The 26,698-nt window shown below is 41.1% G+C and overlaps 1 protein-coding gene across 10 annotated transcripts in view; it reads right to left on the reverse strand.

Moving 5' to 3' along the window:
• sox6 (SRY-box transcription factor 6) overlaps nt 1-26,698 on the reverse strand; it is a 132,199-nt gene that overhangs the window by 84,257 nt on the left and 21,244 nt on the right. For 6 of the 10 annotated variants that reach the window (XM_079663481.1, XM_079663484.1, XM_079663479.1 and 3 more), the window contains exons 3-4: nt 18,979-19,029; nt 2,187-2,427 (exon numbers count right to left, since the gene is read on the reverse strand). In XM_079663481.1, the coding sequence (XP_079519607.1) occupies nt 2,187-2,427; nt 18,979-19,013 (276 nt within the window). In that variant the 5' untranslated portion in view covers nt 19,014-19,029. Of the gene's footprint in view, nt 1-2,186; nt 2,428-18,978; nt 19,030-25,358; nt 25,407-26,698 lie in introns of all 10 variants that reach the window. The other 4 variants (XM_079663486.1, XM_079663483.1, XM_079663485.1 and 1 more) reach the window with 4 other exon arrangements.

Here is a 26,698-nt window from a genome sequence, read left to right on the forward strand (position 1 = left end):
AAATTAGATATGACAAGTGAAAAACTGAGATGAAATGATGAGGTACACTTTCATAGGGCATCCATAATGTGCTCTTTACTTTTCATCTGCAGAGACTACACAGAGAAACCTCCCAACTGTAATTTCTCAAATTGCTTTTGAGTGTACATTTGTGTTAGGGTGACTGCTGTGTAATTTGTTCATTTTCTAGTGGAGACCTATTCTCAGCTGAGTGCCTTGAGCTATCGTAAATCTGTGTCCTGTCTCGAGCTGTTGTTGTTTTTCAGTCCCACCTGTGTATGGTTTAGTATTTAACTAAGGGTCCTGTCTCTGGCTGACTTGCTGAGTGCTCCCTGTGCACAAACAGAGACATGAAGGAAATGGGGAGAAGAATGGGAGAGAGCGTGAGGGGCGGGAGACGGGGAAAGAATACTCTGCACACAGGAGTGTATAGTCAGCACACAGACCATGGCTTAGGGTTGCGTCTGACAGAAGGTGGTGTTAATTATGGTCTTTGGAGTCTGAGAAAGCAGAAGGCGGCTAAGCAGCCAGGAGTTTGCAGCCTTTAACGGGGGAACAGTTAGCTCTGATTTAAACTCTGGGCCTCAAAGTGAAGGGAATAAACCTGACACATGCCTGTATCCAACACATACTGCACGCCTATCGTGGACAAGTGAGATTTAATCAAGAGCACAGTGATAACTGTGTGTAGTACAGCATGGTTAAATGGTAGAACTATGTCTGGATCCCCTGGCAATCCTAAATAATACGTAAGGAATGTGGGCAGGAATGTTGCCAGTGCAAATTTCTCATCCCTGCGTTGCATGTTGAGCTCCAGGCAGAGTTACATTGGTGTGTCGGGTGGTCTGGTACCAAGCGCCAGGGTGGCACGACCTACAGGCCTACCCTGCACCTCCCAGCCCTGTGTTGGATGATTATGCAGTGTGGCAGAGACAGCAGAGAGTGCTTGAGGGGAGTGGAGCAGTGCTGGGTTAATCAGCTGGCGCAGGTTCAGGGCACAGCCCACACAGACGCATGGCACAGCAGTGGAGTCAGGTAATCAGCGAAGGCAACACTCTCATTCCTTTCGCCTTATGCCTTTGCCTTTTCTTCTCTCTGTATCTCCCTGTCGTCCCCCATTTTACCTCTACTCTCTTTTTGCGTCCTTCCTCCCACTTTCTCTTTGAAGTGTGATTTGACCTTTTCCCATTTACATTATTTAATAACTATGTTAACACAGGGGAGCTATACAAATAAGTATAACTCATATTATAGTATTTAAAATTAATTAATTAGATGTAGGTGTTTAAAAAACTATTTATTTGGGTATTTAGTTCCCCATCAAAAAATAAAATCATTAAAAGAAAACCTGAATCCTGTTACTGAGATGAGGAAATGTTCCACAGATGAAGACACGACCTGAGCATTCCCTCGGCTGTCAGTAAGCTACACTGTCAGCATGCAGCCGCGCATCATGAGGAGCAGGCTGCTGCAGAGGCCATTCATGTGTGTGGGTCGGTTCTTCTTGTGCGTGTGCTGCAACGCCGAGGTGTTGAGGGTCTAAGTTGCCAACTGCTGAGCTACTTCAGAGGCCCTCAGGGTCTCTTTACCACAGACCCGTCTGTCACAGACAGACCACCTGCATCCCATGTCTATAGTCCACAAGTGCCTGTGCTTTACTTCGCTCCGCTCACATCAAAGCAGCGCCGCACTTAGAATGTACAGCGTCTGGGGTCTGGCTGCAGATGTGGCTTATACACAACAAGAAAAACAACATTGGAACACCGAGGACACGACATGTTTCTTTAATGGCAACGAGAATGCATCACGGCCTAACTTTGGTCATGATGTGATTTTATGAGCCATTCACATTATTAAAGGGATAGTAAGATGTCCTCTGGTTAACCTTATAATAGCTGATGGTTTAGTGTTTGGCAGAGCTGCTTATCAGAAGACTCCAGAATTGAAGAAGATTCACGGCGTGAGTGAAACGTGGGGATGGAGCGTGAAAACCCAAGGGAGGACAGTAAGACAGTCGTTTACATATATCTAAAATGGTTCTGCTTGGCTATATATTCCTTCTACATAAACTGTTTCATTCAAAAATGTTTCTACAGCTATTCTGTTTTCTATTATTCCAATTCTTATGCGATACATTAACCTTTTTCTTTCTTAATTTATGTATGAAGGCTGTTAAATTGTCTCACCATGCGCTGTTGGGCTGAAACCAGACTGTCCCAATCGCTCTCTGGAGGCATGCTGCTGAGCGGCTGCATTTCATCAGGATGGGCTTTTCCATGGAGTAGGCTGTGGAGGGGCAGCTGTGGTGTGCCATGGGCCTCGGCACTCTCCTCTTTCTCCCAAGACAAGTGCTCCTGACTCATGGCATCATCCCCATCGACCACAGAGGCGAAAGGAGACGTGGCTTGCTTGGAAGACATAACTCTGCTGTGGAGGAGAAAAAGGAGATGAGAGTCAGGGAGAATAAATGATATCTCAAGATGATCATCAACAATACACAAAAAGGATTTCAATTCTAGAGTATTTGATATGCGACTAGCAGTCTTCTTTAACTGATTGTAAATGGCTTTTGTCTAAATGATGGCACTCTCAAGTTTAGCTGATTGTCAATGGCTCTAACAGGGACACTTGTAAATGGCTCTAACAGGGACACTTGTAAATGGCTCTAACAGGGATTATAAGGTGCATCTGAGCATTCAATGCCGCATGGATTGAATGCTCCTCCTGACTTGGGCCTGTTGGTGCTCATGCCTGTGTACTTAAGAGCAGGCAGTGGGGTCCCTAATCCTTTGTTTAATGCAGATGGATGGCTTGATCTAGGCCTGGAACACTGCCCGCTTGGGTCTTGGCCCAAACCCCAAGTCAGTTACTCAGGCAGTAGGTCAGACAGGCATACGACTGCCGTCCAAATAAAAAACCTCACAAATAATTCAACCCCTACACAGAGATGTAAAACGGGGTTGCTTTTTCCTGTGGTGATATTCTTTTTTTCTAAGTTGATTTGATTGGGTTTTCTCCTTCAAGCATTCCATCATTTCTTTGTGATAGTTGATGTTACTCTAAAGCAATCAAATAGAAACGTAAGCCAGCCTTGTGTTCTTTTGTTCCCACTTTAAATCACGTCAAATTAGGGAATTATTAACATTTTGGTGTGACACTTTTCCCTTGGGCAAACAAATCCTACGTAATCAAAATCAAAAAACTGACAGTGGAGGACTACATTCACAAATCTGTCACATGCTTTCATGAATATTACAGCGAATAGTCTACTTGACATATCAGGTGCAAAGAAAACTCATGTTAATTCTAATTTAATTTGTTTTTTCTGCTTTACAAACCAACTCTTTTTGGTGTAGAATTTATACAATCAATTCAGCTTTTTCTCACAATTAATGAGGCTCCACTCGTGCTGTGTGCTACAATGAATGAAATTAAACACTGTGCCAAGCGAATCTAATTATGCATTTGGTATTAAATTAAAAAGCGGATAATATGGCCTTCCTACTGAGAGAAGGAGATGGAGCGTATATAACTCCTAATCTGCCTTTTCCTGAGCTGTTGTTCTGCTTTTCAACTAAAGCACATTGACAATTCCAACAAGGATGTGACTCCTTAGAATGAGTGTACGTCCGTGTGCGACAGAGGAAGGAGAAATACTTATTAAGAGGGAGAAGGTATGGGTCTGTGTTTGTATATGACTAAATGCTCAGGGTTCTTGTACTACATTTGATCACTGATCACCATCTGCCCGTTCTCCTGCTCTATCCACAGGGGTCAGTGTGACAGCGCTTTAGTCCCACCCTCAGTTTGCCTGGGGGGGGGGGGGGGGGGGGCTCAAGCGGGGGGCTTGAGAGAGGGAGGGGGGAATCTCAAGGTTGAGGCAGGCTGTGGTGCGATGTTGTCCTTGTGTTCGGCTGAGAGTCAGACACTAACAGATAGGGAAGGACATATTCCATTTAAGAAAGGCTTTTATTAACAGTTTCTTGTGTCTTTTAGTTCTTTGATTCACTCAAATAAGTCTGTCAAATAAGGTGTTTTTTCAATGTAACTTTAATGAACAGCTGGATTTGATATTGTCTTAAAGTCAGGAGTATTTGAATAGCACCTTTCAAATAAGAAAGGCAATTCATAGTGCTGTACAAAGTGATAAAGCAACTTTTAAATGACAGATATGTGAAAACATATATTAAATGAAGAATTAAATCTAAATATAATACTGAGAGAATATGAATTGATAAAAGACAAAGTTACGGTGCCATTTCTATAATGAATGGCAGAAAGGTTTGAGTTTCTATTGATAAGTAAGCAGACGACTGCAGGGAATTAATGCTGAAATGTGGTTCAGAAATGCGCACTCGTATATCCAAATAAAACAGTACATTTGAGTTACCGCACTCTATCTAATTCTCATTCACTTACAGTATACACACACAGACACACACAGTGCACGCTGGCACACAGTCACAGATCAACCTGGGCAGTGAAGGAGGAGCTGGACGATGGTAGCCTAGGTTAATCTCATGTGTCTCAGCAGCTGTACAAACAAACCCCGGTCTGTCAGGTATACGGCAGGGCAGGAGTGTGAGACCTGTGCCTCTCTGTCTGTCTGTCTGTCTGTCTGTTAACGTTCTGCCTTTTAGCCTCTGTGCCTGGATGTGTCGTCAGCTGTGTCTTTAGTGGGACTCAGCCCTCAATTTTAATCAGCCATTAAATTGTTTCCTGTAATTATATCAAATAGAAAGTGATCTCGAAATTGGTTACTGTTAATTGAATATCAAAAGTCAGAGCAAAGTTAAGAGCATCCATGTAGAGGGGGCAGTCGTGGGGTTTTAGAGGGCTAGAAGGGGATGCGTGTGTGCGAATATGTGTATGGTAGGAGCAGATCGGGCACATAGATTCTGATGTATTTTTTATTCATGCAACCAAAAAGCCCAAGCCTCGAGAGCAACAAGCACCTCGTCCTCAATGGAGTGTGAGAGTGAAACAAAGCAGTGCTTTTGTATTACACACTAAATCAAGTGGTATTATTTTACCACTAAAATATTCAGTCTCTCAGGCACTTTGACTTCGGTCTCCAGCCATCAGTCAAACTGCTGAGGCGTGAGCGAGAGAAGGGGATAGAGAGAGAGGAAAGGAGAGAGGGAGCGATGGAGACTCCATCCTCCTGTAACATGTGTCTACAGCAATCTTGTTAAAGAATGCAACAGATCTGCGGCAGGCTCCATAACAGTATTTGTCAGCAGGAGTTAATAATTTATTAGCAGTGCTGGGAGGGCTGCGCGCAGGCAGCTTAAGAGTACGGAGCACCCCCTCTGTCAAGCCCCATACAATACTACCTCATATCATTGAAAGGGAAAAGAGGAAGTGCGGCAGTAATTCTCTGAAAATATCTGAGGGCAACGGTACGGTATTTTATTTCTCATATTTTGAGCGGGGATCACACAGTTCTGAGATCTAAAGGGGTTTCTGTGCAAAAGATCAACATAGACACAACAAAGACATTTGATGAGGAAGAATATGTAGAATATGCCTGAATACAAATGTTATCCCATTTTCTCATGGAACTAAACTTTACAGCAAGGCATCTGAGCTTTCTGAATAAAATCTGCAAAACAACCCTGTTTGTATATCTGCAATATATTCTGGCTTTGTGAAAGGACCCTACCCTTATTAATAATTGAATACATTTAGATAATGAGCTCAAAATGTGCTATAACAGACTGAACAGTAAAAATATGGTGCACTGAGTTAGCTCATAAAACCTTGACAAGCTGCCCTCCCTCATGCTTGATTGCACTTTAACAATAGACAACTAACCAAGGTAATCAATAAGTGGATGAAATGGTACCTTCCTTCTGAAATACAAAGCCCTAGTGACTTTGAAAACTCGAGGCAGAGACGAGGAAGGGTCAGTTAGAAAAAATAACAGGCCTATATATAGCTGACAATATTGGGCACATTGGAAGGATTAGGACTTAAGTTATCCGGCCACGGGCTCATATAGCCTGGAATGCCTTGAGTCATGAATTGTTCCCTGCTATAATGTTTCATCATCGTGCAAAACAACCTCTGCTTAATTGGTGACTATTAGAGGAGTGTTGTGCAGTGCTCATCTAGGGGGTCTTGTGACTGAGGGGCCATGTGTTCTCGGCTATCCCATTTCCCCTTTCATCGTAAAAGGCTCTCACTGACTTTCACCCGCTGTATCTGCTCTGTGACACTGTTTACCTTTTAGGGACAATGGTGATAAGTAATGCCACACCATCTCCCCCACCCCACCCCCACTTGTGTTTCTCAGTACTAATGTCTTGCACCTTCAAGTTTTGATCACAAGACCCAATAGGGGAATATTACATGTTTTTCCTATACATGATATCAGCAGACAAAAGGAGAGAAAAGCTAATAAATTATTTAAACACAAAACGTCTGGGTTTTTTCTTTCACTGAAGGGGAGAACAGGCCATAGAAGATAAAGGGCTTCACTTGTCATGTGTGACAGGGTGTACGTAATGCATGCATTCAATGTTCATGTACAAAAAAAACAATTATAAGACATATAAAACATTTTTAAGTGTTCAAATTGACCAACTGTCTCAAGCATGAACAAAAGAAACAATTAGTTGTGTCACTGCATAGTAAGTACTGACTAAGATCCTTAAACAAACAAAAACAATGTTTAATCAAAATGTTATTTAAAAACAAAGGTTATAACTTAAAAAACAAATAGTATAATTCCTTATTATATTTAAAAGTGAAGTAGCAAAAAATGAAAGAGTTGTGGGGCTTTAAACTGTTATGTCTGTGTGTGTGTGTGTGTGTGTGTGTGTGTGTGTGTGTGTGTGCACTTGTGAGTGTGGGCGTGAGAGAAAGTCAGAGAGAGAGAAAATCATCTGTTTCCCTTCAGGGGTTCCTCCTGTTCTAACAGGTGTCGTGGTAGGGTTCCTCTGGGTTCTTCACCTGCCATAATGAGATATTACTACCTGACAGCTCCCAGCTGGAGGAGCATTGACACGGAATCCACCGTTTAGCACAATTAAATTATCACCCTCCATTGTGATTGTGCCATGCTGTGCAGCAGCCAGGTTTCTGGATACATAATCAACCCGTAACACGGGCTGTACTGCTCACAGTTAGCCTCTTTTTCAGCACACACATAGCTAGACACAGAGTTCTCAAGCACATGCATCTTTACTATTGCGTGATTCCTGCAGATTTAAAGATAGGTATTCAGAAAAAAAGAGATCGCTTGCACTTTTTTTTACAAGTCTCTTTGAGTCAGTAATAGACAAATCCATTGAAATCTCTTAATTATAGATAATGATAGTAAAATATAGCAAATGGTTGGAAAAATACAGATTTTCCAACAAGATAACCTACTGTACGGTGACTGGAGAGGTGTCTAAATGAATTTGTTTAAATTGTTCCTCCATTATTGTTGACCTTCCCTTGCAAAAAGTCAACTCAATTACGGCGGCACTTCATCCTCACTTCACACTCTCTCCGGATGCCTGCTCTATTAGAAACTGCCACAGTTACCACAGCTCAAATCCACACTCAAATGATAGCCACCCAGAGCAAATTAAGCAAGCCACCTGAAGTGCACACTTTACATGCTGAGCAGAGCATTGATAATTACTTTGCAGGGTAAATTATTTGCAATAATATGCTGCTAGAGGAACTGCCTTGTATCTCACTTTAAATACTCGTGCAGCTGCCATGACAGCATGGGTGGTGTCCTTGCCCCCCACACAAGGAAAAAGGCAGATGCAGGTGTGAGAGTGCTTAAGTGTCTGTCTACCCGGGAAGGGTCGATGGGCACTCACACACTCAGTCCCTCGTTGCCCCCTCCTCCTCCTCCTCCTCCTCCTCCTCCTCCTCCTCCTCCTCCTCCTCCTCCTCCTCCTCCTCCTCCTCCTCCTCCTCCTCCTCCTCCTCCTCCTTCTTTTTTGGTCCCCTGTGCCTTAGGCCTTTTTCCTGGTCCCAGGACACAAGCTCAGAGTTGGATGGCATTACAGCTTCTCAGTTCCCCAGGACACACACAAGTTCACTCATGCATATGCTTTCACAAATGAAGAATGGGTGTCCAAAAAAATTCATCGCAGGCCTTTTTTTTTTACTGTTGTGCATCATTCTGTAATAGAACGTATCCAATAGAAAAGTAACGTACTGGATGTGACTCAGGCACACACAGAAGAAATAAACAGTAGCTGGACAACAACTTCAGCAGCCTCATTCACAAGACAAACTGTTTCCCTTCCCGAGAGTAGGACAAAAATTGAGACAAGAAAAGCCTCTTGTTGTTCTACCTCTCTTTCTTTCTTTAACTTTCCTTTTTTTCTGTGGGCCTGCTGGGGGATGGAGTTCCCAAAGAGACTTCTGTTGCTGCTGCTGCACTTAAGCAAACCTCACAGCGAGTCAAGTCATCAACCAACACAAGCCTATTTGCTGAGCAACAGTGGAGCTTTGTGGCTTGCCTAGTAGTTGACAGTAAGTTATGAGCCCTTTGTGAGCACGAGAAGGAAAACAGAGATCGGAATTTGGCAGGAACATAATAATACAGAATTCTCCTGTTCATGGAACCTGACATTTTCATGGAAACAATCGAGCATTGTTGAAGGAAAGAAAAGCATCGGTGACAGATGAAATATAGAGTGGGGCCCCCCTTTTTGTTAAACAGTAAACAAAGCTCTATTCAGACAAGGTCCATTCTGTCATTTATAAAGATAACTTCTTCTGTGCAATGGAGAGTTTGCAGCGAAATGGCTGCACTTCAACAAATTGAGTGTAACATTTCTAACAGTTGCCAGAAAAGTGAGTTGAGGAGCTAGCTAATTGGTGCCAAACACAAGTGAACAGATGCATCCCAAGTTAGACATCTGAAAATAGAAGTATAAGTTTAAAAGAAGAAAGAAGGACAATTCTCAAGGACAATAACTTATAATAAAGGAAACATTTTGCAGGGAGCATGGTCACTGCAGACTCTGTAGGTTTATCAAAGCAAAGGGAGGGGGCTGTTATTGTGCTGTATGAAAGGTGAAGCAGGGCCTCAGTCTTTGGTCTTGCTTACGTTAGGTCATCATTGGCAACCCTAGTGCCCAGCAGAGAGCTGGTGTAACTGCTGATGGTTTGGACATCTGTATTAACGAGTTAGTTTCCCACTCTCCAACGCTATCCTTGTTTTTTTCTTTATGCTAATCTAGAATGCTTCACAAGTCCTCGTCAACAAAAAGGCACATTGAAAATGACGACCAAAAAGATAAGTAATCTTGTTCCCTTTACATTATCATCTAATAAATAGATGTTTGTAGATTGGGGAAATGGAGGAAACCTTCAACACTGTTGTTATTAAGCGGCTTTATGCTGTGAGGACAGCATCTCATTAGCCACAGTGAGACCCACCTCTAATTCTTTAGGTTTTTTTTGTTCCTTTTCTGCTATTCTTTTTCTCTTTCTGAATAACTTAATGGTATTCATTGAGCACCCTCACACAAGGGAAGGCACACAAATCTGTCTCCCCTTGTGACAACTGGACTTCTTTTCCGTCTTTGTCTTTGGGGCCTTGTGTGTTTTTAAGGACTGTGAGAAGAAGGGCTGGGATAGAATCTGGGAGGGGAAAGAGTATCCACATTTCATCTGACACATCAATTGGAAAATCAAAACAGGGGTGGTTCATTTGCTCCACCCAGATGAGGCCATCTAGCAGAGCCATGCTGAATAGGGGTCAGGCAAGCCACACCTCAAAGATTTATGATTAAGGCTTATTATGTTGGGAAACTGACATTGATTGCTGATTTAAACTACTGAAACCAATTAATTTGCCAGTGCTGAATAGGAAGCATGGTCAACAGTGTGTGTCATTCTGACAGGTTGGACATGAAGAAGCAGAGCAAAAGTGAAGGTATAAATGAATGGCTGGCACACAGCCCTGTTTGGAGGTGGTTAAAAGTGACCATGAGTGATTGACAGCTGATGCAAAAAAATGCAAGAGACTGGAGAAAAAATGAGATCTGAAGAGCAAAACCCGAAACCACAGCCACTGATCTGGGTAATTGCCCAAAAATTTGGTTCAGCGAAGACATGTACAAGCTGCTGTTTTAGCAATGCTAAGATGGTTTCATTTATGGACTGGCACTGAGAAAACCTGAGTAAATGAATGTGAAACATAGCCCTGATAAAATCAGAGCTGACAGACATGGTTGAACAGAAAAATGTGCTGTATTTCCCCTCCAGGGAAGCGGGCACTGTAGTGGATTAAACGCTGACAAAAACTCAAAATGCTTCAGCGGTACATACTGCTAACCATGTGTCTGACCCTTATACTGTGCAACTACTGTACTCTTCTCTACATCTGTTCAGCGCAATGCATAAAAAAAGAAGCAGAAGCTGCAAGTGATACCTACCACGATCTATTACTTGAGTGATTTTTGTGCTGTGTTTACAACAAATGCCAAATTATGCTCGGTTGCATGTTATTTTCCTCTGTGGTTGTTGGGGGAAGCTTGTGTTTACTGATACCTTTTCCACTGTGTTAGTTTCTCCTTTCTTCTTTTGCTGGCTTGCCCAGAGGACGCATGCATCATGACAGTGCTTCAAAATGAAATCATTAACTAAATTGCTTTCTTAAAAAGCCACAAGTGTGCGGCAGGATTTGTGTGTTTGGCTGAGGGCCATGGGCCTCTGGTTCCCAGGCAGCCTGTGCCCCAGCTCTGTTGTGGTTCCCTGCCACCACACTCATTATGCTCAGCCTCAGCACAGCACGGCGCAGGGCTGCGGCTCGCCTCACTCACTGGGCTAGTAGGAAATAATCTGGTAATCTCAAACTACTCCTATATTTCAACTGGGGCCCCATTCACACAAAGAGACCCTTTGTCTGGATCATTGGGACCCTTGGAATCTCAATTGGGGAATCACTCAAAAACACATTAAACAAATATGGTTTTATATTTGATGCTTAAAGGGAATTTTCCGTTGAGCTGACCTGCGATTTAAAACTCCCATGATATCAAACAACTTAACTGTGCCTTTGCAAAATGCTTACATACTTAAATAATGGAAAAATATCAGTGTCAAATATATTTGAACATACATTAAAAAAACTATAAATATAAAACATTTATGTGGAATTTACACAAATAGATAGATGCACACACAGATGAAAAATAACAACTTGAAAACTGTATCAATCTGCCTCAGATAGATTTCAATAAACAAAGCAAACAGAAGGGAAGGCAATAGGCGGTGAAGGCCAGACAAATATTTGATGAGAAGATAGGGACTGTAGCTGAGCTGTATGACAGGGTAGCTGAGGACCCCACCTACCAATCCCCCCAACACAAACCCACACACCCACACACCTAACCCTCAACCCTGACTGTCTATCTGCTCTCCCCTGAGCTGAAGGCAGCAGATGTGTCTTTCACAGCCTGTGGAGTGTGTTACCAATCTGCAAACAATAGCTGGAACTTGACAAAGGTCGTTGCACTTGCAACACACTCTTTACATTAAAGGTTCAGGTTAAGGGCAGTCAAATCCCTTTGGCCACTTAGGTTAACCATGCCCTTTTTTTCTACTTTATACACCACATAACAGGCATTTGCCTTTGAACGCAAGCGCGGTCCATACATTGTGTATTTTCTGTCAGTGTCTAGGCCTATTAGTCAGCCACTATAATGCTATTTGAGCTCATATGTAAGCCCCTTAACAAAGTTTAAGTCACCTTTTTGACCTCCTGTTAAACAGTTGGTGTAAACATGTTCAATCCTATTAACATACTAATATACATGGGCCTGGGTAAAGTGCCACAGTGACATTGCCACAGTGACCATGTGCTAGAATCCTGCTCTGAGTCTTAATTACATCAGACAGGCATTACAGGGAAAAAGAGCCAGCACCAGCCATGCTTCTAATACCTTCCACAGTGACAACAGGATGTGGGGATACACAGTTTTAATACATTTCGGGAAATACAAAATATACTTGGGAAATGTATGCCTAGTTAAATCCATATGTCTACTGTATATGTTGTTCATCATATGTATGGGCAAAATATGTAGAGAGAAAACTCCAAGACATAAACTTGAAGCATGAAGTAAAGGTTCAGTATCTCTGCTGTCTCTTCCTCATTAAATAAGGCACAATCAAGTACATTAACGTTTGGTTTGCTTATTTTATTACTGTCTGAGATCGTGTTTGTGCAGTCTATAAACCCTCCTCTCTGGTGTCAACAGGGCAGCCGTCCAGCATCAGCATGGCATTTCAGCTAAAAATGGCAGCTACATCACTACAGCTCATACTAAAAATACAGGACCCGGTATATTTCGTTTCCCTGAAATTTTGTGTTAAACTTAAGCTGAAAAACCGTGTAAGACTAGCTTTATGTGGAAAAAAGTACTATTGGTATTGGACCTGTTAGGAGCAAATGAGGAAATTCTCAGTATGTTGACAGTAAAATGCTTAGAAATTATAGCACGAGAGATATTTTCCTCTTTGCCTGTTGGCCAGGTTTTAAGAAAACTCTCTAAAAGCTATCGAAAGTTTAAAGATTTCCCACAACCCCCTCCTGTGGGTGTGCCTGTAAAGTGCTTCACTCCCCTCTCTTGAAAAGCTCTAAGGGATTGCATCATGGGACGGGGTGTAAAACGATGGTAGCAACATACTGTAACATGGGGGAAATACTTCATGTTGGTAGATTCATAAACACCTAGTGCATTGGCTGGCCTTGCAGACTGGTCTGTGCTCTGCTGGTTGTAATGGCAGAGCTGACTGTGCCCAGTGCCAAGTCCCTACACTGCTTGAGTACTGTTTATGAGCGCACGTATACACAAGAGTCACACAGATTATACCGTGGCTCTGTTTTAATTGAGTCTGAGCCTTTGTGGTGTCTGTTATCTCTGACTAATAGCATACATTGGCCCTCTCTCATTATCAGAGTGGGTCTTTATCAGAGACCCTTGTTTGATACAGTTAGAGTTGCTGCATTATGAACCGCACACCAAGAGTCAGCAGTGATCTGCATATTCAATAACTTCCGTAATTATATGCGCAATTCATCAGACGGGATGTGATTGCAGGGGAAGTGGAATAGAGTGGAATAGAGAGCAGCAGAGAGGTCTGATTCCTGGAGGACTAAAGTCTAATCACAAAACTAACATGATAATTGAAATCTAAATTGAAAGGCTTAGCTTTCAGGGAGACTATGTCAGATGTGGAGTTTAGAGGCAGTAGTGAGAGTGAAAGAGAAGGTAGAGAAAGAGCTGCAGCAAAAATAAGATTTAAATTGCATGTAATACACAAGCCACTGACAATACACACAAGGAAAAAAAAGTGTGCTTCACACATATATTATAACAAGCTCCGAAAAATGTCTCAGTTGTTTAGTCTGGAGGTAAGACTTTGAACAGATTTTTTAATATTTCACTTTTAAGCACATATCCACATCCTTCTAAAACCTACCACATAGTCGACTTATTATATTCAATTAGTATCTGTTTGAGTTTATTACTGAAATAGCTTTTTTTCTTTTTGTGTGACCCTTTACTAAGAAGTGAGGGATGGTTAAAAAATCTATGAGAATATAAATATCTTGTTTTCCTCAACACACCCTGGACCTGGACAGAGCACGTCAGAGGGCAGCTCAATATTGGCTCAATAGTCCACCGTGTCACCATCAATTCTCCTTGCTCGAGTGGGCCGTGCTTCCTGGTCTTTAAAGTCCTGTATTCAAGAGGTGACTGAAATAATTGCTTTACAACAATTGTGTTAAAAGGGATATGTTTTGCAGTGCATTGGACAGAATGCTCCTCAGCTTACACAAGTATCTAATCACTTTAGCTGTTCATTTAACCTGTAAACCTACAATACTAAGTCACAGCAATTACAGAGAGTTTTAGTTAGAGGTTTTTTTTCAACACCTTCTGTGGAATTATACAGAATTATTATAAAAACATTTTATTTTTTATTTTGCATCTATCAGTCTAACTGGCCATTGCACTAAGGTAAGGCTGTCCTCCATTTCACCTCAAACGATGTGCTGCGCCCTTACATCGTCTTCTCATGTTTAACTTATTGTGAACACGACTGAAAGGAAGAACTGAAGAAAGATAAAAAAGTCCTCTGTCCCGCTCTCCTCTCCTCCCCCTTTCTCTGCCGTCCCTTCCGACCATAGGATTCATATTCATCCCTCAATAACGTTTAATTAGTAATGCCAAATTCATTAACCTGTACTGCTGTTACGCTGGCCTCAGCCATAAATTAGCTTAATGTGAGCAGACGTATTGCAGCTGTAATAAGGGACATAAAACTCAAAGAGAAACACATACTGTTCCTCTATAGTCATGGATCATTAGAACTCAACTGTGTTTTAACGCCTTATTTTAAGAGTAGCAGCTCTTTAGCAACTCTTCGCTATAAGACCATCAAACACTTTTATTTGTTGTCATGCTTAAGCAGAAATATTTAAATATTGGTTGAAACAAAGAGATTTTTATTGAAATGCATTACTCATGACTACCAGTATTTGAATTACAACTTCTCGCCTCCGGATTTTTCAATTCTTTAACTTAAATAAATATATCCTTGAGTGGTAATTAAAGCGAGAAAATGTAATGTTGTTTTGCAATGGTTATTGCAGTTCATGACTGCATTGATTAAATGTTAGGTGTTTGAGATTCATGGAAGAGTGGATGTTGTTTCCTACTGAGCTGCTGATGTTGCCAGACACCAATGCAGAATTGGTTTAATAGTAAAAAGAGATTCAAGAGACAATTCCAAGAGCTTCTGACAGCTCTGTCTAATTGGCCCATCTCTTTGGCATCTTGTTTGAGTTCATTTAATCCGCTGTGGGAATGTGTACATTTTGGCTGTGGGACATGTTACTTTCTTTATCACATGGAGGCGTGTTACTAGCAGCCTCTTCTGTAAAACTGATGTATTTATTTTTCCAATCTTGAGGTTTTGTTTTCTCGGGAAAACAAACCGATTCAGGAAACCTGCTATGGTTAAAGCTGTGACGACCTTCACTGTCCTAGGATTACACGTTGACCTTTGTGCTCCTCTATCCCCCAGTGATCTCGCCTAACAACTCACACCAAAGAGCCTATTAGGCCGGGATCCCACTTTGTTGTTAAAAAGGGTCTTGTCCTTTCAGAACACTCACTTCCTTGCTCTCTGTTTTTTCAATCATAGGTGGCAGAGAAACACAAGTTCATTGTTCCCTCGCAGATGGAAGTTGGAGTTACCAGGGTAACAGCTCTAATCCTCCTTTTTTACCACTTTTTTCATATTAACAGCCTATCGAGTGCTACCTTTTAAGTCACAGGCAGACCGCTAGCTCACTTTTAATTAGCTATGATTTAGTTTGCCAGGAGACAGCATGATGAGCTAATCGAAATTTACGAAATAATGACGCACTGCAAGCAGCTTCTTCTTTCTCCTCAGGCCTGCTCCAAGAATAACAATAATGAGGCCATTATCGAGGATTGCACTTTAAAATGCTGCCCTGCCACCAAAACAGAGGACGTAATTGTTCTGGTGTTTTCCATACAATCAACAACCCATTGTTAATGACTTGAGAACTAAGGGAGCAAAGAATGGGTACCATAATGATTGGTTTGTGCTGCCATCAAGATCCTGTACAAAGTGTCCACTGAGGAAGGACCTCGATAGACTACTGATTTGCTTGTAAGGGCTCTGGATGAAGACAACTGTCTGGTTTTGTAAAAAAGAAAAAATGTCCTTTCTGCTTTTTGTCTGTCTTGCCGCCCAAAAAGCCCCCAAGCCGCATTAGAGAAGAACCATTCATTTGGTGAAAGGCTGGGAGTCACACAGACTCATGTGAAGGGGCCACATAGTTTCTGGAAAGAATGGCCATTTATGTAACCTCCCGCCATTTCAGACAAAATATATAACTTAGAAGTGTCCGCAAAAGACCAATGTATTAACATTAGACGACTGCTTCTATGCATATATTTGCTTCTATACATATATCATATAAAGTCAGTAGTCATGTATGTCAACTGAGCTTTATCTAACATGTCAAGATGACTCAATTAGGTAATTGCATATCTCTGCTCCAAAGCTAACTGCATTACAAATTAGCCATTTGAAAATTAAAATATCCCAGAGAGCAAGATTATGATAAATAGAGTCTGAAAATGAAATATTTTGCCAAAAAAGTCCGCATGTAAACTTACAGGATAAGAGCTCAGCGGGTTTGTACAAACACCGTGCTGCACCTATTAGCTGTGCTCCATTGTAAAGGAGTGAGAGAGACAGAGCTCGAGGGTAGGAGGAATGCTAAGTGGGCCCCTTAGCCTAGTCAACCTTCAGTGGGTTTCATTTATCTTCATCTTGTTAGACTAAATTAATTAACAATCTCAATGTTACACACTTTCTCCTTTCATTACATCAAATAATGGCAGAAATGTAGGGGGAGGTCCTGCCCACTGGGAGTAGAGAGACTGAAGACATCTCCCTCTCTCCCCTCTCCCCTCTCTCTCTCTCTGCTTATCTCTCTCTCTCTCTCTGCCTGTTCACATCTTTGTATTATGTCTCCCTTCCATCCACTTTCTCTATCTTATTTTCTTAGTCTCTTTGAATACACAAACAAAAACCTGTTAAATGTCTTCCATAAACAAATAAAAAATTGATCTTATATGAAAGCACATCATCTTTTCAACAAAGGGAAAAACTGAAGGGCTTACAGTAACACAACCAGAATAGTTGTTGTTATTAAAAACACTGCACATAATGTACTTCAGAGAACTTTTGCATAGTTTCAGAAATGCTGGGATTTTTAAACAGACTGTCCTGGTAATGAAACAGTACAAAGGCTTTGACTTGTACGTAAAATATGGAGTTTAAACTTTTCTTTGCCACCCTTCAAGGGTTTAATGTATTTTTCAAGATGGCCAGGTAATGTCAGTTTTACAGCTATTAAAAGTCAGTGTATGTATGACTCAAAACCAAACTCATGACTCATTACAATAATGAAAGGCTCATCCGGTGTGCTACTGAGATATGGCATACAGTATAAAAAGTCAATAACATCTGCACATTGTAGCAGAAATGTATGAGCATGTTCAGAAAGCCCCCTTTGACCTAATTCAGTTGCTTGGGAAAAGATACTGGGATTCTTCACAGGAGGAATGTCTTAACTGCCACATCCATCCACCCCTGTTTCTATCCTTTTCTCCCCTTTCACCCCTACCCCCGCTCCACAGCCCACTCCAGAACACAAGTCTTATCCAAGCAAAAGGGCTAACCCTGAAGCAAAGCCTTCCTTTAATCTTGGCCTGATTGTTAAGGCCTCCAATCTCCAGCCAGTGTGCGTGATAACTTTATACTGGCGCTTCTTCTTTAATTAAAACAGACATTGACAGAAGGATGTGGATTAGCAGAGCAATAATGTGTTTACTTAGAATAATCACAGTGTTTCCTCACAACTATGAGAACAAAAGGAAATTGTTGCCAAGTTCAGAGGTCATGTTTCTTTTCTTTCTCTGTTTTTTGTTGATCATTGGATTGGATACATATTCATTCCTTGTGGATTTGAGACATGCGTCTGTCAGACCTCATCCAATGCATTATATAGTTTACAGCACATTTTAAGCTGGTTGCGACAGGTGATTAGAAATAAATGCTGCCATCCACTGTTTACAAATACAAAAAAAAGAATGAGCATAGGCAGCGCTCTCTCAAAATGTATCATGCAGTAAGCCTGAATAACTTCTGTCAAATCATAGCAGATTAACCAATCCAAATAAATCGGTGCCAACACATGAAAGATAAAAAGATAATGTAAAATTATACATTGCCTATGTTATTAATTTACTTAACCAAACAGGAAGTTATGAATGTAAAGTACATTTACTTTTTATGTGATCATTTCAATGTGTTCAAAAACCAAAAGTTCATTTATATTTTCAACGGGATTTCTGTCACAAATTAGGGCTTAACCTGTGTTTTCCTGAACTTTATCAATATGCGTCTCAATCTCACTTCAAGTCAAATTTAAATGATTGAATTCTAAACAAAAATAACATACATTTAAATGCAGAACAGAATTTCCTATTGAATTCCTGAAGGACATTTGACTAGCGAGAGTAATGGTATCAAATCGTCCTTTCTTTTTAAAATGCCCCCAGCAGTTCTGAGAGAGAAAAAAACTGCTGTTAATTTAATCAAATAAGTGACCTTTTGAAAAAGAAATCAAAGCGGATTCATTAGCTTTAGCAAAGTTTGGCTGACAGCAGCTTTGAAAGGCAGATGCTGCTGCTGTGGCTTCTAATGAGCCAACCCTAATTAGGGAGCAACACTGGAGCCTAGAGAAGGTGGTTGACTAGGAAAGGAGCCAATGGTAAATACACACTCTTATTTACTTCCTCTGTGTGTAATGACAGCACACATTTTTAATTAGAATCACAGGAAGGGTAAAGACAAAAATGTAAATCTTTATGGTAGGATGAATGCAAACACAGAAAACAACAGGAAACAACAGTGCATCACAAGACAGATGTGCCAGCACACTGCCTCACCCCAACATTGCTGATTAGGGCGGTTAGTAAGGGAGGGCAGATGGGGAAGGGGTCAGACAAAAGCATGCAGTGTAAAGACCCAGAACGCCTGATCTGCAGGTCTTTTAAGCCATTAAAGGGAGAGGAAGGGAAAAAAGGCTCATCTGCATGTGTCCCTTAAGTTGTTGATGTGTGCTTTCAGTCTAACTGGAGGCTATCAGGGGAAGCATGCCAGTCAGCCACCCACTACATGGACACAATCATCAGACACAGCTTGGGTAAATATGTTAGAATCCATGTTAGACATTGTTCAAATATACAGACACTTGTGCACACAAACATGTGCACTAACACACAGTACAAAGTCTAAAGCTAACAATGTGTCAGAAAGCACCACCCCTGTTAGCGTGCTACCACCCGTGCCCGACCTGTGATCCTAAAAGGCAACAACAGAAATGAAACTAACCTCAGTAAAAAGCTGCTACGAAGAAAGCCCTCCATGTCAGCGTGTGGGGTTCTGGCAGGAAAAATCACAGAGAACCATTTACACTATTGAACAAGTTATAATCAAGAAGGAGGAAAGAAGGGAGAAAGGGGGGCGAGCAAGAAAGAGAGAAAGAAAGAAAGAAAAACACACAGTGCATACATCTCTCTCCTATAATAAGGCATGTCTTTAATTAAAGCAGAAAATATGGCTACGAACCCATCTTCTCTTTTTATGAACTGACATCATTAATTATACCTCTTTCCATCGAGGGAGTGGATTTGCATACAACATCGGTTTGCACTGAGGGCCTGATGATATGTTTGCATCAAATAAACTCTGCCTACTGATCTCCATACAGTATTTTTCCACGGCTGTGTGCAGATATATACATGTACATCCAGCACTGTAACCACAGATCTCACAGCAGCTTATTCAGACTAGCTATCGGTGGTCCAGCTGCAGCCCATGTGTGGCGAGGGTGCTGTGGCTTCTGGGAGCCCGGCCGCAAGGGACCCAAGCTGGGACTCTCAGCGTCAATGAGGCAAAAGGATGTGGTCATGATGTCATCACTTGTAGGGGTCGTTCAGAAGCCCTACCCACAAAATGCTGAAGACACACGGCTAATAATGACTTACAACAGGTTTCCATTAGCCTGTGTTATATGGCTATATAATGTACACTTTAATTGTGTTAAGATCAGTTGGAAATTGATTTTGGACGTCCATGTGCTTTATGTGGTAAAAGAAAATGAACAGCCATTCCTGAGAGCGTTTGTGAATGGAACTTTTTTCGTTGGTTAAATTGTCTCAGATCTCACAACTATAAAGATACTCAGCCACTGAAATATGGCAAGGATATCTTGCTGAAATATTTCCAGCAATATAATATATCATCCTCCACAATCCTTCCTAGATACAGTACATACAATTTAAATGTAACAATACAAGAGTTTTAAAAAATGTGTCTGTCTGTCAAAATCCCTGCTGTTTAATCACTGCTGAGAAAACAATACTCTTATTACAAACTAATAAAACTCACTTATAAATAGTGTACCAAAAATTACAATTGCATCTCAGACCATGACACCTTAAGTGTTTGTGACGCTGGTGTAATTTGGCAATTTTCTCCTTTTGCTCTCATGGCTTATGAGACAAAGCCTCTGAGAGAATGGAAAGAATGAGCTGGGCCCAAGGACACTGTGTCTTTCAGTCTGGCCAGCACTTAGCAAGGCAGTGGATCCACAAGGCCCAGAGGGCTCAGCCGAGACTTTTCTCACAATAAGGTGTCTGGGGAGGCGGGAGTGGCATGGTTAGGGGCGCTGCAGCTCTTTTCTCAACTCAGCTGGTCCCGGAGCACATAATACCATCACCAAGCCACAGCACACCAAGCCAGTGACAACGTGAGAAAACAACCGTCAAACAGTGCAGAGCAGATCAAGCGTGTCTCCTCACTTCACTGAGTGCAAAAAGCACACATACTCTAAGGCAGGCACACAAGCTACAACAATCTAATCCAACAAATGTGAATACGCTTAGATTTTACAGTAAATGCATTCAAATTCTAGCACACATTTACATGGGGCAAACCAGAAATTAGGAAGAACAATAAATCAGTACTGAGTTTTAATGCATAACCTCATATGTGACAGGATTAACAAAGCTCTCTTTTTAACTTATAATAATCTGTTTTTTTTACTTGCACCTGAATCCCAGGGCAACAGTACTACTGAAACAGTAGCAGCAGTGAAAAGGAAATAGATTGGACTTTGCTCAGTTTCTATCTTTATCTTTGGTCATATTCCACAACCCTTGTTCTTTCGCTCTGCTTGTGTTTCCTCAGCTGTGCCTGCTGTCTACAGTCCCATTGTGGTCAAAAACAACTGAACTTCGCCTATGGAAGCAAAGGTGCGGTTTGGAGAGCAAATTACTCAACTCAGGAAAAAGTGACTGAGCCACATTGTATTTGCTCTTCTCCGAAGGCGAAAAACGAGAATGTCTTTAAATTAAGACTAGGCCACAATTCAAGGGCAGGCCTTTTGGTGAAGGAGAAGCGGGGAGGATTGACATCACTGAATTGGCCTGGACCAGTCTGAGCAGCACAGCAGCCCTTTCGAAGAATGAGCCTCTGCCAAAAGCTGCGTCTGCCTAACCAAGTATCCCACCATCTGCAACAAATGTGCTCTATTAAAGCAGTACCATATGGACAACAAGCTAGCTATTAACACGGCTTCAGCACATCCCCTTAACCTAGCCCAGATTTCAAACTTCCAGTCAAATTGACTGCTGATTTAATGCACCGCCAGCAGCCATGTGGGTCTTGGCACGAGAAGGCACTCTCAGCCTTCAGTCATTAACAGGCTCACGTAGTGCGCGGCGCACAGCGAGACACAGAAGTTAGCTACCTACCCGTAACTACATCCCAGGTTACATTTTATATCCCTTAACAAAACCCATATGAGAAAAAGTAGCAATATCCAAAGAGGCTACAGAGAGCAAGAGCCTGCACTGATCCAGGAACTCAAACGTTCTTAAGAAGAGTAAAACAGGGCTCAAAACACTCTATTGTACCACTGGAAACAAGCTTATGAAGCAGATCTACCCACAGAGTCGCAGCCAAACTGGTGGCTCAGTTCTTCCACAGTGATGGAGAGTGCATTTGCTCCCTCTGCATGGATCCAAAATGGCAGTGATTAACCCTGCAGGGTGTGAGGGGGTGGGGGGGCAATTTACTCCCTGTGGGCCGGGCGGCCATGTTGACGCCTCTCCCCTCTTCTGAGTCATGGGGGGACCCACCCACTGTTCACAAAGCCATGCTCTCTTCTCCTCAACCATGACACCACAACTATGATCACACACACACACACACACACACACACACACACACACACACACACACACACACACACACACACACACACACACACACACACACACACACACACACACACACACACACACACACACACACACACACACACACACACACACACACACACACACACACACACACACACACACACACACACACACACACACACACACACACACACACACACACACACACACACACACACACACACACACACACACACACACACACAATCAATTGCAGTTCTATGGGTTTTAACCCAACTCCAAAGTTCAGTCAATTTTGTTTGTTTATCTTTTCTCCTCCTGACTAAGCTGCTTAGAGACAATACATAGTGTGAGTGGAAACATATTTCTTACCTCAGAAGCCTAAATGTAAACAGACCTGTGGCTTTAGAAGAGCTAAGTCTTGGCAATAGTACAACCACAGTTATATTTTCACTGTGTTAATTACTAATGCATTTACAGACCATCATACCAGGCCATTATTTTCAATGAAATTATTAATATACTGAAAATATATTATAATGATCTGGTAGGGATTTATCATAAAAACAACAAATCACATTTAGTTATATTTTTCAAGTTTTTAACTCTTTTCATTGAATATTAGATCTTTGTTCCACAAAGTCTCTCCCAGTAGTGTCCCCAGGCAAATGGAAATGATAAGTTAAAAGATGTCTGATGACAGTCTAATTAAATAAGCCTTTCAGGGCTCTCCTTGGAGCTATGCAATGTGTGAAAAGGTACTGGTGGTTCTAGAGGAGGGAGATCCAGAGAGGGCGGAAAAAAGCTGTCCAAGCAATCCCAACATCCCAGCAGACAGCTTTACGCCAACTCAACACCCAGTCACATGAAAAATGGTGATACCTGGTCCAGCACATGTCCACGCAGCACACTGATATATTGGAATTTACACCTACAGTGTAGTACACTCACAGACATCTTATGTTACCTTTACTTATGGTAATAGTGTCCCATTGATCCCCTCCTCCCCTACCCCTTACGTACCTACACACAGGCATACATAGACAAGCGCTTGCATGCGCACACACACACCTCAGTCAGAGCTGCCAGATGAGTAGTGAATTAATTTGTGTGAGCCACTCCAACATTAGGAAGGTGTGTTGAAAGGTGTCTGCTCATGTTTCAAATTAAACGCGCTGCTGGTCAGCATTAGCACCTCGCCACCCGTCGGCAACTGACACTTAGGGGGCCGGGGGGATGGGAGGAAGGAGGGGAGCCCATCCGCCCGTTCACACTGGAATAATTAGAACATGTCAGGAAGAATTAATTTCCTCATTTTTCAAAAGGATACACAGAAATTACCATGTTATTATATGACAGGGTCCCTGGGAGGATTGGATTAAATTTGATTTCTTGCGCAGCCCACACAACAAATTAAAGTCATAAATAAGATGGAAAGAAGCAGGGCACAGAGCATATGTTTATGGCAATGAGTGAAGCCAAGGGACCAGAAACAACTATCTTCATTTCATTTTATTTAAATCAGGCCGACAACGTGTGTCTGAATGACAGCAGTTGCTAATGGGTCGAGATTAGAGGCTTCTTGATATTAACACAGAGATCAAACAAATTTGACTAAAAAGCAATGGAACGTACCGTGTGTGTGCTACCAGATGAGCCCGATCGGCACAGAATGACCTGCTATTGCTTGATCTCTGTCTTACCTAACAAAACATTATGCACTTGGTTTTTACTTATACATATATTCAGCTTTTCTTTTTAGTTTCACACGTGCCACAAATAGTGACAGCCTGTTTGATGAATGTAAGTAACAGAATTATTTCACCCTGTCTTTGCCAGTCAATCTCGAATGGCCTAATTTTCTGAGGATCAAACTGACAGGACAAATGACACAATGCAAGAAACAAGGGCATTTTGTCTATATATATATAAAAATATAATATGTTTTGTCTGTATTAAAAATAGATTATCCTTTTTATTGTATTGAATGAAAATAACATTTGATCTCATTAGATAAAATACATCCAATTTAAAGAGCATACACCGCTAACCCACAAAAAGATAACACCATTTGTCTTCTTTGGGCTCAGATTAGATTTGTAAGTTTACGGTTACAATTAAACAACGGCCTGCCTGCAGAGTTTTTCAACTCTTTCAAAATGGGCCGTCATTAGAGTGTAGCACTCCCCTGGGCACCACAAACTTTAAATAATTTGCGAATCAATTAACTGGCTACTCTCAACGCAACAGGGATTTCACACTCCAGGGTCGTGGTGCATTATCAGTTGCAGACGATTCATGGCGTTTTGGGAGAAAAGTTCATGGTTGAAATCATTAATTCATTTTACCGGACTTTTAGTTATGCATTACTTTCCACAGCTGGGGTAGCAAGAAGATTAATGGCGTGTTCTTCGGTCGTGTTTTCTGCCGTATAGAGCTACTACGAGTGAAACTCTGTCCTACATTACAAGGGAACATACCTTTTAAAAGCAGGACAGCAGCCCAAACCATATTAGGTTTTAACTATTTTGATAATAAAAATAAGGCCCCATCAAACCTTTAAATAATTATAAACAAAAAGGTTAGCTCCCTTTCATGTGATTAAATACAAACCATACCTAATTAACATATGTAAAGAATCCAGACAACAAACCACCACATCCATTTGGCAACTCTTAAAGGATATTTTCAGCAATTCAAAATGTGGTCACTCATTAGTAATACAACATATTAATCAAATGGGTTTAGGAAGATGATTAAAGTTCAGGCGGGTTTTCCACATTATTGCCAGGTAATGGCATTTGCAACAATTAGATTTCAAATTTGCACTGGGATCCTCTGAAGTAATCGAGAGTGATGAAATTAAAATCTTTGTTAGGCGGTCTTTGTCAAGCGGTCTCTGTTCAGCAACATATTGACCATAATCACTGCAGGGTCAGTGGGCTGAAGAGGTCCATTGGATAAATAATGAATGACGGATAACCATTCAAAGGTTGTTCATTTTCATTTTATAGTGAAGTGATGTTTATTTAATTTCTAACATCATGGCTACCCTGGCATCCTTCCCTTGAGTGGTGCTCAATACCATACCGATAGTGGGCTGAGAGCTGTGAGACCGCAGGCTGTTGCTTATTAGATAAGTGGCACATGCTAACAAAGACTGTATGGCCTCTTCAGTTGGTCTAACATGTCCTCAGGTGTTTCTAAATGAGATTGCGAGCATGTAATTAAATGTCTTTTATAAGCGCCCTAGACGCAAACTAAATTACTTCCTGCTTTGAGCTTAATGAAACCTGTATGTCAATGGATGTAGATTTCGGTTTGTATGAGGATCCAAATTAATGTGTCAGAAGAACATGATGGAAATTAATTCTGGCCTCTACATCTTTCTCCGGTATTTTCTTTTACAACAAATACTAACCTTATGACATTGACTTCATAATATAATAATTAAAGCTTTAGTATCATGTAATGTCAAAACATCAGGGGAATTATTTTAGCTACCTGTGGAGCAGCGTTTTAAGCGGGACCGGCAGGGGGTAGTAGACGTACCTGTCCAACAGAAATAAATCATGTATATCGTGTAAGAGTTTTGTTTTCTTTATTTTCAAAAAAGGCATATAGCTCATCAAGTAGCTACTCCAGACGTTATATGTTTACTTTCTGCGTGAGTATGTTCGCTATCCTTTAGATAGCTAGTTAACAACGACGCAGACAATAATTAAACATTGAAAACTATAAACACGAAACACTATAAAAGTGTACACAGTGGTTTTAATAAATATCTCTGTTTTATTAGATGCTTTATTTATGTTTTCTAACTGTCATAGTACGACCATAAGGGTTTGATGCATTCAGAACTAACTGAAGGAAACTAACGTGCAGCAGAGAGCTCTCTGGTAGACAGGTGCTTGTTCACGAGAGCGGAAGGCAGCTTGCGGTGTGAAATGGCATAATTAAACAATGGTAAATGGCCATGAACTTTGAATTCAGAGACATTTCCCAGCTGTTATTGAAGAGCTCCTCAACCACATTAATATGACTCCCAAGACATCGCCTACTGACATTTGGAATAAAAGAATAATATCAATGAAGTTCCTCACCTTTATTTGCTTAATATCTAAGATACATTTTTATTAGAAAACCTGCTCAAGCAGAGGCTGTGCAAAGATTGTTTAAGTAATATTATTTTTATGGATGCACAGTTGACTGCGTAGTACTCTTTATTATTTTTATAGCAAAGTGTGCATTTCATAGAAACACTATTGCTTTGAATTTTTTCACTCAAACCTCTTTTTAACCCACATATATTAATCAACCAACCATGCTGTGACCCAACAGTGTGTTTTTATACAGTACCTGTACATATGTAGTAGATATATTTGTAGTATTATATAGTATTATGTTAAGGACATAAGAAGCCCAAATACATGCTGAGTTTTATTGGAAATTATGTTTTAACCCATGAAAGTTGTTTATGTGCAGTTGAACGATCCTAGAAGCACTGTAGTTCAAGGTTAAAATGCTTTTATCTCTCTCATGTTTTCTTTTTCTAGTGTAGGAAAAGGGATTATTTTTCTCCACCACATTCCTACCATTAAATACTAGAATGCCTGATTTGACCTTCAAATTGCAACTCCCACACAAGAAAGTGGATTATATCACATAATGAGCAATAACATTTTAAAGAAGAAAAAAAATTATCCTGAGAAACCACAAAAGAAATTGGAAGCAAAAAAACACGGGAGAAAAATAAGTATTAAGGATAAGGATCTAATATTTAAAAGGTCTTCTGTCAGAAACTTTGTGCTGACATAAGTGTGTAATTGTGCATACATTGTGTG

Source organism: Notothenia rossii (genome assembly GCF_949606895.1).
Source record: "Notothenia rossii genome assembly, chromosome: 2".
In the NCBI taxonomy this organism is placed as follows: Eukaryota; Metazoa; Chordata; class Actinopteri; order Perciformes; family Nototheniidae; genus Notothenia; species Notothenia rossii.